The sequence below is a fragment of the Echinops telfairi genome, unplaced genomic scaffold, assembly GCF_000313985.2.
Source record: "Echinops telfairi isolate 266 unplaced genomic scaffold, ASM31398v2 ScPeMD7_7429;HRSCAF=8467, whole genome shotgun sequence".
Classification (NCBI taxonomy): Eukaryota; Metazoa; Chordata; class Mammalia; order Afrosoricida; family Tenrecidae; genus Echinops; species Echinops telfairi.
In genome coordinates, this window is record NW_022111329.1 from 3,614,492 (window position 1) to 3,632,986 (window position 18,495).

The 18,495-nt window shown below is 40.1% G+C and overlaps 1 protein-coding gene across 10 annotated transcripts in view; it reads left to right on the forward strand.

Annotated features, from left to right (window-relative positions):
- Positions 1 to 8,082: 8,082 nt before the first annotated feature.
- NAA35 (N-alpha-acetyltransferase 35, NatC auxiliary subunit) overlaps positions 8,083 to 18,495 on the forward strand; it is a 109,550-nt gene continuing 99,137 nt past the window's right edge. The window contains exons 1-2 of one of the 10 annotated variants that reach the window (XM_045298636.1): positions 8,083 to 8,103; positions 9,060 to 9,188. In XM_045298636.1, the coding sequence (XP_045154571.1) occupies positions 8,094 to 8,103; positions 9,060 to 9,188 (139 nt within the window). In that variant the 5' untranslated portion in view covers positions 8,083 to 8,093. The other 9 variants (XM_045298638.1, XM_045298639.1, XM_004715976.2 and 6 more) reach the window with 9 other exon arrangements.

The window sequence follows — 18,495 nt, forward strand, 5'->3', positions numbered from 1 at the left end:
CCCTGTCTAACACAAGACCCAAAGCCCATCTGTAGAAAATTGGACATCCCCTTACAGAAGGGTCGCGGGGAAGAAATGAGTCAATCAGGGTTGATGAAACAGCACCGATAAAACAGACAAGTTTCCTCTAGTTCTTTAATGCTTCCTCCCCTCCCCCAACCCCCCTTATGCCCCTGCTGCCCCCGCTATCATGATCCCAATTCTACTTTACAAATCTGACTATACCAGAGGATATACACGTGTATAGATAAGAACTTGACAAACAGTGAATCCAGGACAGATAAACCCCTCAGGACCACGAATGAGAGTAGCAATATCTTGAGGGTTAGGGGAAAGTGCAGGGAGAAAGGGAGAACCAATCACAATGATCTACATATAACCCCCTGCCTGGGTGACAGACAACAGAAAAGTGGGTGAAGTGAGACATCAGTCAGAGTAAGACATGAAAAAAAAATTATAAAGAGTTTGTGAAGGAAGGAAGGTGGGGGAGGGAGGAGAAAAATGAGGAGCTGATACCAATGGTTCAAGTACATAGAAAATGTTTTGAAAATGATGATGACAACAATGTACAAATGTGCTTGTCACAATGTATGTATATATGTATTGTGATAAGAGCTGTATGAGTCCCCAATGAAATGATTAAAAAATAATAATAAATAAATAAATAAATAAATTATGATGCTCATGATGAAAACTCAAACTACTATAGACTGCTGAAAGAACAAAGAGATCTGTATTGGAAGAAGTATAGCCAGAATGCTTCTTAGAGGGGAGAATGGTGAGTTTTAGTCTCACAAAATTTGAACTTGTTATCAAGAGAGAAGAGTCCCTGTGAAGGGATATCATGCTTGATAAGTAGCAGAGCAGCAAAAAAGATTGACAAGATGGATTAACTCAGTGGGTGCAATGAGCTCAACATAGTAACCATGATGAGAATGGTGTAGGACTTAACCGCACCTAATAACAACACTGTAAATTAGGTGTTGGGTTACTAATCCAAGGTTGGTGGTCAAACCCGTCAGCTTCTCTATAGGACAAGGATAACACTGCTCTAGTAAAATTCACAGTCTCTCTCTCAAAAAAAGGATAATCTAAGAAACCCTAATGGCAGCAGATGGTTTGGACAAAGTTTCTATAACATAAATGCAGTCTGCTATTTGTAGAACAAAAAAGATGTATAGAAATGGAAATTCTACACATACCCAAAAACTAATAAATAAAGCATTTTATAAGTTACCTGTAAGATAATACTGAGTCTAGCTCATCTCATATTATGAACAGGTTTGAGAGGGCACAATCTGCAACCAAAAAAGTTATAGATAAGCAAAAGGGAGAGCCAAAGTTAGAGCATGGGGGTCCCTGAAGCATAGCCAGCCACTCCAGGACCTGGTGCTTTATTAGGGGCAGGCTTAAATACATTCCCTGCACGCGGCCTGCAACACGTGACAGTTTTATGCACAAAGGAACAGTTCACAATTATTTGAGAGTATACAAAGGAGCAGTAACACTTCAACTGAGTTGATCACAGATGGGAGGGGAGAATGTGGCTGAGAACATGAAGGAATTGATGTTTGCAGAATGCTGCATTCTGCAGCTTTAGTCAGGGAACCATAGGCAAAGTGTCTGTTTTATCTCAGAAGGAGAGACAGGCCAGCCATTGCTTCGTCAGCTCCCATGGCTGAGCCATCAGTATTCTCCCACGGACCATGAACCCTGGAAAGTGGTGGTTCTGTCCTGTTTGCCTAAAGAGCAAACAACTTTTACTCCAAAGTTACCTTGTCTATTTTAATTTCCAGTGAGGATGACAAAATAATGGAATATCAAGGCTATAAGTATCTTACAGACCTTTTAACCTGTCTTTGTTTAAATTGTTGTGTCTATGTTTGGAAGGGCATGTCTCATATCTTAAATTGTTATAGAATCTGGAAGTTGTGAGGTTTCTGAAATTCTTTAGTCTAACTACAATTATTCCAACATTCAAGTGCTCATTTTATAGATTCTTTTCATTCTAAATTTCTTATTTTGATGTAGCTATAGCTTCCCTAGATCTTGAATGTCCCTAACAACAACAAACAAAAAAATAAACTAAAGTATTACTAGAAAGAATATTGAGGAGATTGAGTGAAGGGAACTGTGAAGTTCATGCACTCTGCCCCTCTCTCCCATCTTGTGAGGACTCAGAGACTTGGGAGACCACATGACAATGTGGAATGCCAATTCTGGGCAGCTGGGGCCAAATCCATACCTCCTCCAACACCATGTACCCTGGAGGTTCCATCCCTGTCCATCCACCACCTGCTAACCCTGCTTGCCCTCCAGTCCCCTTTCCCACTCCTCCAGAAGTTGCCCAGAAGAATTCAACTGTGCCCCCGTGTGGGCCCCCTCAACTTGTACTACAACCAGGGTATCTGGGATGTCAACCCCCAGGCTCTACCCACCTCTTAGCCCCTACTCTCCTCCATACCCACCACCTTCCCCTTGTATGCCTCCTTTGAATCCCTTGGCTCCTGGCATGGTAGGACCAGAAATGGTGATGGACAAGAAGATTCTGAAGAAAATAAGAAAGCCCATAAAAAGACGCAAGAAGGTAAACAAGCGGCCATCTAGCTCAGAAGCAACAAAGCCCACATGGAAGAAAATATCCGCCTGTGTGATCACGAGGTGTCAAAGGGATCACTGAAGACAAATTGGTGCATAAGCAAATGTGGCGAAGAAAGCTGATGGTGCCCGGCTATCAAAAAGTATAGTGTCTGGTGTCTTAAAGGCTTGAAGGCAATCAAGCAGCCATCAAGCTCAGAAGCAACAAAGCCCACATGGAAGAAGCACACCAGCCTATGCAATCACACAGTGTCGAAGGGATCAGGTATAAGGCATCATCAGAACAAAAAAATCTTACCATAGTGAATGATGGGGGGAGTGCGGAGTGGAGACCCAAAGCCCATTAGTAGGCCCCTGGAGATCCCCTTGCAGAGGGGTGTCGGGGAGGAGGCAAGCCAGTCAGGGTGCGATGTAGCAACGATGAAGAATGCAACTTTCCTCTAGTTCCTAAATGTTTCCTCCCTGCTCCCACTGTCATGATCCAAATTCTATCTAGCAAGTCTGGCTAGACCAGAGGATGTACACTGGTACAGATAGGAATTGGAAATACAGGGAACCCAGGGCGGATGATCCCTACAGGACCAGTGGTATGAGTGGCGATGCTGGGAGGGCAGAGGGAGAGTGGGTTGGAAAGAGGGAACTGATTACAAGGAACTATATGTGACCTCCTTCCTGGGGGACGGACAACTGAAAAGTGGGTGAAGGGAGACGTAGGATAGGGCAAGATATGACAAAATAATAATTTATAAATTTATCAAGGGCTCATGAGGGAGGGGGGTGAGGGGAGGGAGGGGGAAAAATGATGCAAGAACAACAGAAGCAAGGCAAGCATTCTTCTTCCTCTTCCTTCTCTTCCAGCAGTGACTTTGACTGAATACAGGGCCTGGACCCTTCCCTCACGTCTCAGCAGTTCAACTCTCCCATTAAGCTTCAGCTGCCATGTTGTACTGAGGGAAATTAACCCTTGTGCCTCCTGCCTGAACAGCCCTGCTGCTCAGCCTACTGGCTATGGGAAGTGGGAAAAGGATTGCCATGGACTGTATTTGCCTCCTGAGTAGATTTTTCTTTTCAGCTGATGAGTTTTTTAAGGAAATTGATTTTTGAATGGTGAGACCTTTGACCTAAATGCTGAAGACAAGTTTAAGATCTGCAAAGCATGATTAAAACCAAACCAAAACTTTCTTCTGTAATAGTGGTGGTTGTGGTGTCTTGGAAATGGAATTATATAAATATGTATAGCACCTTTTTAAAAAATAATGGTGTCATACTTTAGTGGTTTAGTGGCAAATACATCTCCCAGCCTTCTCAGGCTTCTCGGAAATGGAGTCCATTTGGTTGATGAACTCTGACTACCATTTCAGACCCTCTGCTCTAGCTCAGTGTGAAATCTTAGGTCTGACTCTCATTCTCTAGTTTTCAGTCCAAGTAAAACTGTTTTCCTGGGGGGAGGGAGGAGCGGGAATATTGAATCATAGTTTGTAATCTTTTTCTTACACCCTTCTCATTATATTTTATCTGATTTGTTTTCTAATTATTTTGATAATAATTTTTAAAAAAACAATTTCCTTTTAAATTCCTTTTCAGCAACTCTTTCAGTTCTGAATGAACCTAGTTTTTAGTTTTAATTTCACATTATATATTTACATTTAATAATATCATGCAAATACATCTCTTGTTTCTGTCAACTATATTTTAAGAATAATTGGAACAGAAATATGGAAATAAACTCTTCTATAAACAACAAAATTCTCCTCATAGTGTTCTACATTTAGTTCAGTTGCCCAAACATTTTTAGCTGCAGCAGAGTTCTTCAAAGACTTTAGATATTTTTGAGATTGTGCAGATTAACGTAGCATTTCATAGTTCTTCTTTAAAAGGCCAACATGATTACTTATAGTGTTTAAAAGGTCATGTCTAGAAAAGAGAAATTTATAAAGCTATGTGTCATGCAGGTATCTATATTTTGGGTTCAATTTATCTTAGAATAAAAATGATTATGTTTTATCTTAGGGTTGATAATCACAGAGACTGAATAAAGTTTCAAGTGTCTGAAAGGATACTTTATAGGAAACCATAAATGATTTTGTTTATTCTATGTTGGGCACTTTCTTGTAAAGTATAGAACTTGAAGCATGAGTGTTTTAATTTAAAATCATTAATTGTTTTATAAACTCAAGTCAGTGGAATATATTCTTGAAGAGATGATAGAAAATAATGAGGTCTTTCCTCAAAGATGTTTAAAAGTGGGATAAGTAGCCATGAGTTTGAGTGTGATGAAAGTGAAGCATAGAACCTCACTTTTTTAGTACCTAAAATGCCTTCTAGAACGTGTGATTAATGGTATGGACTAATTGGGATATCAGAAATTTGAGAAGAATATGACTTATAGTTGCAATTTTACAATTGCCACAGCTCTGTAAGAAATATAAAGTCATTGGGATTTAGTGAGGTCAAAAGACTTGTTTCAGGTCCCACAGGCAGACTTCATATTTTGCAATAAAGGCACTTTTGCAAAATGCAAGTGAAAAGGCACATGCTCAGGATGTAGTGAATGGGTGAAGGCAGGTGGGTGGGGGTAGGTGAGGGTACATCCAGGAATAACCAGCTACAATATTATTGAAGCTACCAAGCAGACAGATTGGGTGCTTACTTAGTAGATCTAAGAAAGTTGATTATGAACCAAAACAAGACAAACAAATTTAGTGCCATCTAAGGATAAGTCTATGTGAACTCAGAGGAGCCCTCTACGACAAGGCAGTGAGTTCCTAAGACTATTAACTCTTTACAGGAATAAAAAGTCCTGTTTTTCTCTCATGGAACTGCCGGTGTTTTCAAACTGCTGACCTTTTGGTTAGCAGCCCAACGTGTAACCACTATATTACTAGGTCTATGATTATGAACCATGGATGAGAGAAAATCTAAGAAGTCACCTACCTTTTACCATGGAGCCACTCAGATAACTAAAAAACGGATGGCTCCAGGTAAGTCCAGAGGTGCGTATTAGGATGAGATTACATTCAGGGAGTCTATTTTAAAAGCACCACCACCTGACAGCTCTCTCAATTCTATATGGCTTGTAACTCCCCTCTCCATGCTCTATAGAAAATTTAAACAGTTGTCGTGGGATCAGGTCTAACTCATGAGGATCACAAGTGTATCAAAGTACAACTGAGGTCCATGGGGTTTTCAATGGCTAGTCTTTTTTTTTTTTTTAAGAAGACTGCCAGGATTTTATTATTTTGTTCTGAAGTTGCTCTGGGTAGAATTGAACTGCCAACTTGTCAGTTATCAGCCATGAGCATTAACCATTTGAGCCACTTGAGAACTCCTCTAGAACATTAGAAATGATAATGGAGAGAATCTCTTGCAAGGAGGGCCTAGGGGTTTGAGCAGGAAAGGGACACTGGCATAGATAAGATGGGAGTATTTCATGAAAAAGGATTAAGTAAACATTTAATTATGTTCCCATCCTCTTCCTCCACTCAAAATGTTTGGCAACTAACATAATAACCTTCAAATAGAACTGCTGAGAGCAATGAATGTACAAATGCGCTTTACATAATTGATGTGTGTATGGATTGTGATGAGTTGTCTGAGCCCCTAATAAAATGATTGAAGAAAAAAAAAGAACTGCTGAATTTCAGGGCTCTGAGTTTATCTGAATGACATCTTTTCCCATCTGTAGTTTTTTTTTCAGGGCACAGTTTGTACAACCAGACTTTCAGGCCTTCGTGTATGACACACCTTCTCTGAGAGATCTGACAAGCCCAAAAAACAAGACCTAAAGATAATGATGTCAGAGATCCACCAACTGAGTGGCCCAGCTACATCCTCCAATGTGAAGCTGACTTTGGACAAATCTCTACTATAGATACACAGCCAGAGATATTCATTTTCTGAGCCCTGTACTTCAATAAGAAGGCAAGAGCCACTGGACTGAAGAAAGTCATTCATATTAAAGATAGAAACTGGGAAAATTAAGAAAAAGCTCAAAAGAAACAAAATACATAGGGAGAAGAGAAAAATCACTAATGTTATCAGAGAGAGCTGGAAAGAATACATATAGAAAAGCCAAAAGACATATTCTATTATAGTCAGAAACATCAGAAAATAAAAAAGGCACTCAGAAATTAAAAAAAATGTGACAGCAAAATTGAAGAATTCAACAGAAAGTATATAAGAAGTTGAAGAACTTTCTCACTCATACCAGAAATGAAATGTAAATAAAAAATACAAAACAGAAAACAGAAATATTAAAGGACCAGTTCAGGAAGTCAGAGAAGCAGGATTATGTGAAGAAGAATGAGGTATCAGGATTGGAGGAAGACTTATTAACAACCAAACATGAAGATAACATAACCTTGCTTGCTAAAAGTGAGGAGGAATTGAAGCACTTGCAGGTGAGAATCAAATCCTTCAGTATGGATTACAAAATGTTTAAGGACGATCAAAATCCTCACAACTGGACCAATAGCTAACATCATAATAAATGGAGAAAAAGTTGAGGTCAAGAATTTTGTCTTACTTGGATCCCCAATCAATGCTCTCGGAAGTCAAGAGATCAAAAGATGTATTGCATTAGGTAAATCTGATGCACAAGACCTCTTTACAATGTTGAAGTACAAGGACATTGCTTTGAGGACTAAGGTGTGCCTGACCCGAGTCATGGTAATGTCCATTGTATCACGAGCATGGGAAAGTTGGACACTGAATAAGGCAGGCTGTAGAAGAATTAACACATTTGAATGTGGTGCTGGAGAATAGTGAAAGGACCATGGACTGCTAAAAGGGCAAACTGAACTGTGTTTGAAGAAATAAAGCCAAAGTGCTCCCTCCTTAGAAGCAAGGATGGCAAGACTTTGTCTTACATACTTAAGACATGTTGTCAGGGGCGACCAGTCCCTGGAGAAGGACTCCATGTTTGGTAAAGTGGAAGGGCAGGGAAGAAGGGGACGGTCCATGGAGTTCGCATTCTCTTTTACATTTTGGTCCATGGGCATGTGGTGGTACAGGGACCTCTCTTACCCTTCTACGTTATCTGTGCAACACTCTTAAGTTTATTAATGAATTTCAAAGAAAACATAAAGGATTACGAATCTGAAAGAAAATGGCTGGCTTGATTCCTATGAAAGTCATTTTTCCCTTCACGAAATCCCCTGGTGCTGTTAAGGAAACATAAATCAAGTCAATTAGGAAGCAGCAGCTTGCTAGTACGCCTGGAGTCGGGCTATACTTTCATCTGTGCAATCGGGTCTACAAGTTACGTCGATGCCTTCATTTCACGTCCCTAAGAGCCCCACAAGAATTGGAGGCTTGAAAGCCCCAATGCCCACGCCCTGCTAAAACCCGCCCACTACCTAGGACTAGGCTGGAGGGTGAGGAAAGAAGATACCTTTAGATCTCGCGAGATTATCTAAATCCCGCGAGAAGAGAAGGCAGCCGCGGTCGGCCGAAGCCTGTCGGTGGAAAGGGAGAGTGTGTGGTCGAGAAGTGAGATGTCCCCGAGTAAGGGAGTGGGGGCGGGGTCGAGCGCACCGGGCGTACGCATGCGCGCACGTAGCCGGTCGGGCGGGGAGGGGGCGGCGTCGTTATTTCCGCCGTCAGGACTGTGCTTGGCGTCCCGTGTGGCCACGGAACAAGTAGGTAGGGAGTACCTTCGCGGAGCCATCGGGACTCCTCCGGTTCCAAGAGCCGCAGCCCCTTACGCGTGTGGCAGACCCCGGGGACGCCAGGTCACCCTGCGGCCCCGGCCCACCCAGCGCGCCTCAGGTAGGAGCCGCGGGCTCCCTGTTGCCCGCTGCCTGCCAAGGCTTAGGCCTCCCCCGGTGTTCCCGGGACGAAGACCTGACACCCAGCGTGCCTGCCTTCCTGCGTAGCGACAGTGCTGCCCTTGCTTCCGCACCTTGTGGGGCCGGGGCCGGGCCTGGCAGACCCGATGCGGGTCCCCGCCTCAGGTGCGTCCCCGCCCCGGGCCCGGCAGGTGGGATTTTACAGTGATTTTTCACGCTGAGAAGTTCGCTCTGGAGGGTGGCCCAGCGGGCCTAAGGCAGAAAATGGGCTGCCTTGGCCCGAGTATTTGGCTGCCCGGGGCCCTGGCCTGCGGGAGAGAACTCACTACCTTGGCCTGTGTTGAAAGTTGCAAGCTCAGGCGTTGGTTTTGTTTGAAGGCCAGTGGTGTGATTTTTCACTCACACAGGAAAACACACACACACACACACATTTCTGAAAAAGCAAGCTTTTTTATGAACCCTGGTAAGTGGTAGGTTATTGCTAAATGAGCAGGTGATCATTATCAAACATTAATTAAGGTAATTTTGGGCAGTAGCATTCTCAAACTCAGAAAAGTTTTGCTTATTTTAGTAAGACTTTAACCCAAGATTTTATAAACAAAAACATGCTTTGCCAGTGCTTTTGTCTTGAAAGTTTGATCATCTCTTTGACACCAGGGCCCTTGTTAACAGGCATAATGGTTATGAAGGCTTCTGTGGAAGATGATGATTCAGGATGGGAGCTCAGTATACCAGAAAAAATGGAAAAAAACAATACAAACTGGGTGGACATAACCCAAGATTTTGAAGACGCTTGTCGAGGTGAGTTAGCCTTTTCTGGATTAGACATTTAAGATGTGGGCAAGGGCAAAGGGAAATCTTGATTGGACTTTCTGAACTATTTAATCAAATGGGGGGGGTGTCCACGGGAAAGTGTGGGTTTATTAAGTTTGTTAGCTACACTTACTTTCCTCTTAATTTTTCCTTTCTAATTTTAATTTCTAGTTAGGCAGACACATTTAGCCAAACTGTAGACATTGGCGGTATTTCTATATCTTTCAAGTTTGAAGGTGGTGAGAGTTCTGTTTAAAATCCTCCAGTAGCTTCCTGATACACTTCCAATAAAATCCAAACTCCTTTTCTGTAGCATACTTGGCCTAGTCTCTGCCTCCCACTCAGACTTCACTTTGTATCTCTGTACCACATGGTTCATTCTGTTCTAGACACAAAGGACTTTTCATCTCTTTAATCGTTACCGCTTGGGCTTTTCATTTTTTTTCTTTTTTGTTGTTGTTTTCTTTTAGGTTGCTTTGCTCCAGGACTGTCCCTTTCCTGACTTTCAATCATCAGTTAACCTTCATGACAGTTATTTTCTGCTTTGGCATTTTTATTGATCCCCTGTATTTTCAGTAATGAAAGGCATGCTGAAATAAAGGGTGAACTTTTTTCTTTATCAAGTTTTGATAAATGCATGTCCAAAGAGATTAGTGGTTTCAGATTTGTAGTTCAAGGCGAATTTCAGATTCACACAGTTCTACAGGCCCCTATGATGTAGTAGTACATACTACTGGTGGGATAACAGCTTCCAAGAAACTTGATCTGCTGCAAATGTTGATGGGCAATATATAGGTCACTAAAGATCCAAATATTACCTTCTTAATGAGAACTCAAAATCGGAACCACCGCGCTTTATTTTTCATAGCACTATCTTTGTATGCTGTCATTTTATTTAATTTTTTGTTTAGTGTCAGGCCAGACCACTAGATCATAGGCTGTCAGACACAGAGACCTGTGTAGAACCCTGGCACCCAAAATAGAGCCTTACTTATGGTAAAGAACCCTGGTGGCGATGCAAGATCAGTGGTTCAACTCCACCAGCCATTCTGTGGGAGAGAGATAAAACCATCTACTCCAGTAAAGGTTACAGCTTTGGAAGCCTTATATAAGGTTGCTATGAGTTGGAATTGACTTGATGGCAGTGGGCTTGATTAGGAATACATAAATAAAATAAACATGTTTGAGCCTTGGGAGGGAAGATTGAAGTTAAGAGAAAGGCATAAAATAGAACGAAAGCTTGAACGTGGTAGATAGAGAGCATAGAATCATGAATGTGGTAGAGAAGTTAATTTGTGGGGGGTGGGGGGGCGGAGAATAAGGACACACTTAGATAAAAGGAACAGAGATTCAGATGGTGAAAATACAGATTCCCCAGTGAAAGGGAGAAATGTTGGAAGAATTCACGCATAACTTCTGTTTTCTTAGTCCACAGGAAACTTAAATTTTTTGGTGATCATGAGGTGGGGCTTGTTTAGAATAGTGCTCCGAAGGAAAGGCAGAAAGGCTTGGAGCAGCCGCAGGTAGAAAGGGAGCCAGCTGAGTATAAGCAAAATGAGAAAGCATGAACCTAACCTTTATTTTGAAATGTCTCCTTAAACTACAAGTATTGCTTGACTGAGGCAGTGAAAAGAATTTTACATTGGGAATTGAGTGACTGCTAATAGGGGCCTAGTGAAGGGAGAGAAAAGTAGAGTTTCACTTTTTGTGCCAAAGGATGTTAGAGTGTTAAAGTGGGTAAGTGAAAATCATGCCTATTTTTTTTTTCTTTTTTTTTTTAAAATCATGCCTATCTTTCATTGCTTTTTAAATTTGGGGGGTTTCACTATGAATTTAAACAATTAAGGTTTCATAAAAGTTCTTTGCTTAAGTATGGCCTGAAAGAACAAATCCAGTTTCTATGTATGAGGATGTGAGGAGGCATTTTCCTTCTTGACCAGCGGTTCTCAAACTGTGGGTTACTCAAACTGGGTTACGGCCCCTTCGGGGGTCAAACGACCCTTTCCCAGGGGTCGCCCGATACATAACAGTAGCAAAATTGAAGTTATGAAGTAGCAATGAAAATAATTTTATGGTGGGGGGGATCACCACAACATGAAGAACTATTAAAGGGTCGTGACAGGAAGGTTGAAAACCACTGTTCTAGACTGACATGCGATGTATAAGCCAGAGTTCTGTGTTTGGGAAACTGAATAATTTTGCCCGGTTATATAAAGCATACTTTTTAATGTTGGAAATTATAGAGGGTCTTCAGTGCCCCCCCCCCCCACCACCACCCTTTTAATAAAAAGAGATTGTTTATGGGCAAAGGAGCCTTGGTGGTGTAGTGGTTACAAGTTGGACTGTGATCTGCATGGTCAGCAGTTCGAAACCACTAGCAGTTCCATAGGAGACAGACTGGGTTATTTACTCCTAGAAACAATTATAATCTTGGAAACCCACAGAGGATCACTATGAGTTATCATTGACTTGATGACAGTGAGTATGGGCAATGGTAGGTCTTGAAAGTTTTTGAACATAAGATTGAAAAATATATTCCCTTTACTGTTCACAATGATTTGGACATAGTAACAAAACAAAACAAAATGTTGCCATTGAGCCTATTGTAATTCTTGGCAACTCCATGTGTTTCAAGTCCACTTGTGCTTTATAAGACTTTTAGGGAGGGAGGGGAAAAATGAGAAGCTAATGCCAAGGGCTCGAGTAGAAATAAAATATTTTGAAAATGATGATGGCAACAAATGTACAAATGTGCTTGACAATGATGGACATATGGATTGTGATAAGGTTGTACGAGCCCCCAATAAAATGATTTCAAAAAAAAGATTTTCAGTGTCTGTGATCTTTTGGGAGTAGATATCAAGATCGTTTCAAATTGCCTTTGGATGGATTCAAACTGGTTAGTAGCTGAGTATTTCACTGTTGGCACTACCCGAGTCAAGAGACATGGTTGAAGTCCCAGTTCTGCAGCCTTTTAGCTCAGTGACCTTGGTGTTTGTGAAATAAGAGTTCAGCATTATAGAATTTTAGGGGTTAAAGGACATAATGAATGTTAAGTACTTAGTCCATAGTAGTTGTTGGTGCTTGTTGGTGGTTAGTCTAATGGCATTAGTTTTGAAGGATTTGGATGAAGAGAGCCTGCCACCTTAAGATAAACTTGCAATCACCCTAGGTGAAGGTGTTAAGGTGTTAAGGACTAGGGTGATAATCCACAGGATGGAGTGGAAGAATTATATGAGGGATTCTTAGAAAGCTTATGAAAAAATGGAGTTAAAAGATAATTTTTTGAAGCTTCTCTGTATATTGTGGATATTAGACCATTTTTGGATATGCCATTCCTGAACATTTTTTCCAGTCTGTAGGTTGTCTTTTTACTCAAGTATTTAATTTTTATGAAGTCCCAATTATTTGTTGTCTTTGGCTTATGCATTTGTTGTGTTAAAGTCTATTGTTAAAAAAATTAGGTCCCATAACTTTGCCTTTGTTTTCTTTCGAGGCCTGTATCATTTTAGCTTTAACATTTAGGTCTTTGATCCTTCTTAAATTAGTTTTTGTGTTTGGTGTGAGATAAGGCTCCTGCTTCATATTTCTGCATGTGGAAATCCAATTTTGTCAGTACCACTTGGTTGAAAATAAATATTCCTTTCTCATTGAATGAACGTTAGCACCCTTGTTAAATATCAATTATCCACAGATTCGTGGGTATATTTCTGAGTTCTCACTTCTGTTACATTGGTCTATGTGTCTACCATTAAGTCAGTACCAGGCAGTTTTGATTACTGTAACTTTATATAGTAAGTTCTGAAGTTGGGGAGTGTTAAGTTTTCTATTTTGTTTTCTTCAAAATTGCTCTGGCAATGTGGGATCTTTTCCACGTAAAGCTACGGATTAGATTTTCACTTTCTGTAAACAGTACTGCTGAAATTTTGATAGGGAATTGTGTTAAATCTATAATAGTCCAAATTTTTCTGAATATATGGAATTAACACCTCAAAGTTTTCCTTCCTTGGGAAAGTTTTCCTAATCCAAAACATCCCATATTGCTACCTGTAAAAAAGTCTGATCTTCACAGTGTATTTTATCTTCCATATTCATATGCTTTCCAAATTGCAAGTCAACACTTTGAAATTATACTTATACATAAATGATCAAACAGCATACACTGCTCTTCTCTCTAGTTTCTGTGAAATTTTGCTCTTTCTGGATAATGATTCTTCTATCAGGTATCTAAAACCTGGAAGAACTCAAGGTTTTCTTCAGTCTTTTATGACTTAGTTCATTCCTTCACTCAAAAACCAAATCAAACTGCCATTGAGTCAACTTTGCTTGTATTCTGCTTTATGTTAGGGTGGCTAACACAAAGCGAGTGGCTCCAGAAATGGCTCCAAAAGTAGCTAACACAGTGAGTGGCACCCAAAATGGCTCCATTTTCCCTCTTTTAGATGATTATTTTGGTGTTTGTCTTTTTTTTTTTCTTTTGGTGTTTATCTTTATAATTCTAGATAGCATGTTTTTATTTCTAGGTCTTGGTTCCCCTCTCTCCATAATTTAGGCATTATCTGTTAATTCACTCCCAACTATGACTTAGAGGTGAGCCTGTATCAAGAAGATGTATATATACGTAAATTTGTATGGAAAGATTTACTTCAGATAAATTTTAAATGCAATAATGGGGGCTGGTAAGTGCAGCATTAGGTCCTCAGATCAGGAAAGTAGGCTATATGAAGAGTGCAGAGTCAAGAAAGAGGTAGCTTTTCCAAAATATCCTTGTGTATTCTGGAGGCACACAACACTCAGAAACTCCCCCTTTATTAGTCTGGGTTGACTAGAGAAACAAATTCATAGATACTTATCTGTGTGTAAGAGAGAACTTTATATCAAAGAGCATTTGTACATTAAGAAAACATCTCAGCCCAGTCCAGATCAAGTCCATAAGTCCGTTATCCCATATGTCGATACTAGTCCATAAATTCCTCTTTAGACTCATGCAGCCTTGCAATTATGCTGAATGCAGGAATATCACAGGCCAGTGATCCAGTTTTGTGGATCCAGTTTTTGTGGGGGTGGGGGGTAGGAGGGAGCATCTCCGCACTGACGAGGGTCATGTGGCTCCTCCAGCTTCAGGGCTCTGGCTCCATCAGCATAGCTTCTTGTGGCCTGTCAACAGGAATGTCTCACAGGGAGTGAGCATGTATCTGGCCTCCAGAGAGCTATTTATTTGCATTTGCGCCTCCCGAAATAAGGTCATCAAGCTGAAACCTGATTGACAGGCTAGACTCCCCCGCTCCCCAAGTTGACAGGAGATTATGTAACTGCATACCCCCTTTCTTCTGATTGGGGGATAACATTATGAAAGTGATTACATTACATTATGAGAGACCAACCAACCCAGTGTATGTCAAGCCACTGAGGATCAGCCTAACCAAGTTGAGGTATTACGTAGTTCAAAACAAAAAACTCCCTGCCTTTGAGTCAGTTCCGATTCATAACAACCGTTTAGGACAGAGCAGCAAAACTGCTCCTTTGGGTTTCCAAGACTCTAAATCTCTAGAGGAGTAACAGCCTTGGACCTCTTGGTATAGGTTCAAACCATTGACCTTCAGATTAGCTACTCAGCACCACTACATCACCAGGGCTCCATATTACACAGTTACATCATAGATAGGCAAATATAATTCATTGTTCACCAAAAAGTAAAACTATTACATTTCCTTTTTTGTACATTTTTAATGTTTTTATCAAAAAGTGTTCCTCAACTATTACCAAACCCCAAACCTCCCCACCATCAAGTTGATTCCAAATCATAACCTTATAGGCCAGGCTGGAACTGCCCTTGTGGGTTTCTAAGATGAATGCTTTATAGGAGTACAAAGCTTAGTTTTTTGCTCCTGCAGATTGGTTTGTAGTTTTGAACTTCTGACCTTGGGATTAGCAGTTTAGCGTGTAACCACTGCACCACCAGGGCTCCTCAAAACTATATATTATTAATTTTACCTCAGACTCTGCTAGTTGTCTATATCTCTTTAAGATACATCACTATCCTACTAGTTTGTTTCTTAAAAAAATTTCTTGAGCCTCTTAATTTGCTCCAAATTGGAGTACTTGCCATTTATCTACAATTTCATCAGCATCATCAGACTGGGGTTTCTTTAGCTACCTTAATAAAGTGCATGAGGAATATAAAATGTTGAGGCTCTGGACATCTGAAAATGTCCTTTCCCCTACCACTTGATCAGTAATATCTGGTTACTTTTTGGAATTTTGAAAGCATTGTTTATTGATTTGTTTCTCCAGTGTTGCTGTCAAGAAGTCTAATGACTTTCTAATTTAGCTTTTATATGTAACCTGTTGGCTTCCTCTGTTTGTCCTCTGGTTTTAGAACCTATCACAGTGGTATGCCTGGTTGACAATGCTGTGCTCTTTCACTTTGCCTGATTCTGGCAAACTTTCTTAACTTTCTCCATTTTTCTTCTCCTTTCCTCCTTTATTGAGGAGTCCTGGTTGAATAGTGGTTACGTATTAGTCTGCTAACCACTCCTCTGGAGAAAGACAGGGCTTTCTACTCTAAAGTTACAGTCTTAGAAAATCTCAGGGGTTATTCTACCTTGTGCTTTAGAGTCGCTTTGAGTTGGCATCGGCTCCATGGCAGTGAGGTTTTTTTGTTTTTTTGCTTTTCCCTATATTATCTTTATGAAGTAACTATTACTTAGATATTGAAACCCCTAGATTGCCAGCTGGGTTTTTGTTGTTGTTTTGTTTTTAATTCTTTCTCACTTAGTTTTCGTTGCTTTGCTTTTTTCTCAGCTTTATCATCCAACCCTTTTGTTGAATTTTTTTTTCTAATATGATATTTTAAATTTCTAGGTGTTCTTTTTTTTTTTACTCTGCTGAATGATCTTTTGTTTTCAAAGTAAACCAGGCTGTACTATTTTACAGGGTTGTACTGTTTTCTCTCTCAGGTTAATGATAGTTCTTTTGAGTTTTTGTTTCCTTCCATAATACCTTTCCTCCAGTTTGCCTTTCTGGTTTGCTTCCTTTAGTTTTGTCTTTATGATTGAGAACTCCATCAGATCTCTGGTAATCCTTTACTGCTTATTTAAGAACAAAGGTCAGACGCTCTGAATCTGAGTGGGATTTTTCCTGTTATGACTTCACCGTAGAGTGATCCGACTTAACTTTTACGTTGTAGAGTCTGTGCTGTCAGTTATTTTTAGTTTTTTCTCTTGGAATGGTCATATTCTTTATAGAAACATGATCTAAATTCTTTACTTGAAATTGAAGATCTGATTCCCCATGATCTCGCAGGCAATTGATGGTACCTCATCTAGCTTATCTTCATCTAAGACAGTGGTTCTCATCCTTCCTAATGCCGTGACCCTTTAATACAGTTCCTCATGTTGTTGTGTCCCCCAACCATAAAATTATTTTCGTTGCTACTTCATGTCTGTAATTTTGCTACTGTTATGAATTGTAATGTAAATATCTGCTATGCAGGATGTATTTCATTATTACAAATTGAACATAATTAAAACAGTGATTAATCACAAAAACAATATGTAATTATATATCGTGAAATTACAAATAAATGAAATTTTGTCTTGAAGCATGGTGTAGCATGGGTAATAGTCTTAATATAACAGTAAACTACATTGCTACATTTGAGGTAGTATGCGTAAAAAGTGTGAAGGTTGAGATAGCTTCTTTCTCACCAGATCAGAAATTCTTGGGGCAGTCTTTGCAAGAGCACAACGAAGATCATCTTCCACAACAAGTCTACTTCTGTATTGAGACTTGATAACCAACAAGCTGGAAAACCCTGTTTCACAAAGATATGTATTGGAAATGGAAGAAGAAGGCGCAACACAGTCTCAGACAGAACAGGATATGACTGCAAACACTTGATCCAGAATGTTGTAACTGGCATTGTAGAGAAATCAGTTCTCGTTACATCACTGTTAATAAGTTCAATGAACTCCTCTTGTGCTGTCTCAGGAACATCTTCAACTTTAAGTGTGAATGAGCTTCTGGAAAGTGAAAATGGGGTGTCAGGTAGATTTGGAAAGTTCGATGCTATTTCGTCTGCAAGCATGTGCAAGTGTTCTTTCACAGAATTATTGTAATCCTTTTGTCTGGTTCAATGTCATGTTCCTGAAAGAAAGCAGATAAGGTAGGCAACATGTACATTTTATTTTCATCCAATTTTTTTTTTTGCCAAAGCTGAGGTTTTCATTTGGAAAGATCGAATATTTTCAGACAAATAGAGGCATATTGCATTTGGTCCTAGAAATGATAAATTTAACTCATCCAAGGTGGCAAAGATGTCAACCAAGTAAGCTATTTTCCGTAGTGCGCGCTTATTGCTGAAAAGTGCTTTGAACTGTGGTCCTGCTTTCTGATTAAAAAATGTTTTGAGTTCATCACAAAGCTCAAAACATGTTTTCCTCTTGACAACCATCTCACTTCAGTGTGAAATAGAGGAGCATGGTTCAGCACATCCAATTTGTTGCACAGTTATGAAAATAGTTGACTGTTTAAAGTGCTCGCCTTTACAAAATTGACAGAACTTATGACGCATTTTCGTTACTTCTTGTAACTCTTGTGGCAGCATCTTCATTTCTAATACTTGCCAATGAATCATACAATGCATTCCGATAACTTTTGGTGACTCATTCAGTACCAAACATTGAAATCCAGATTGACATCATAGCATAACTGAAGGACCATCTGTTCAAACACTACAAACCTTTACCCAAGAGCCCAAGAGATCTTATACTCTTTCAGAAATGAACCAACTGGGTCAAGTACATCATGTGCAGTAGTTGTTGTTTCAAGAGATTTGTAAAAAAGAAACTTATCTTTAATGTCATCATCATTAATAAACCTCACGTAAACCATTAATTGAACAGTTTGCAACGTCTGTAGATTCATCAATCTGGATGCTAAATATTGGAAGTGGAGCAGATTTAATTTACTTGGTCAAGAATATCAGCAGACATGTCATCTATTCTTCTGTGGACAGTGTCCCTAGATAAGGAAATTGCACTCAATTTCGTAACAAATTTGTCTCCAATCATAACTCGAACAATGTCTTTGGCCGCTGGCAACAGTAAATGCTCAACAATGGTGTGAGGTTTCATAGCCCTGGCGATTCTGAGTGCCACCAAATAGGAAGCCTCAATGGCTGCTACGTCTTATTTGTGGTACTTGCCACCAGTGTCAAGTCTGGCTTTCTTGAGTCCATCAGCTTTGCTTCAAAAACAGTTATCCCTGCCTGCAAAGCTCGGATGCTTGCTAT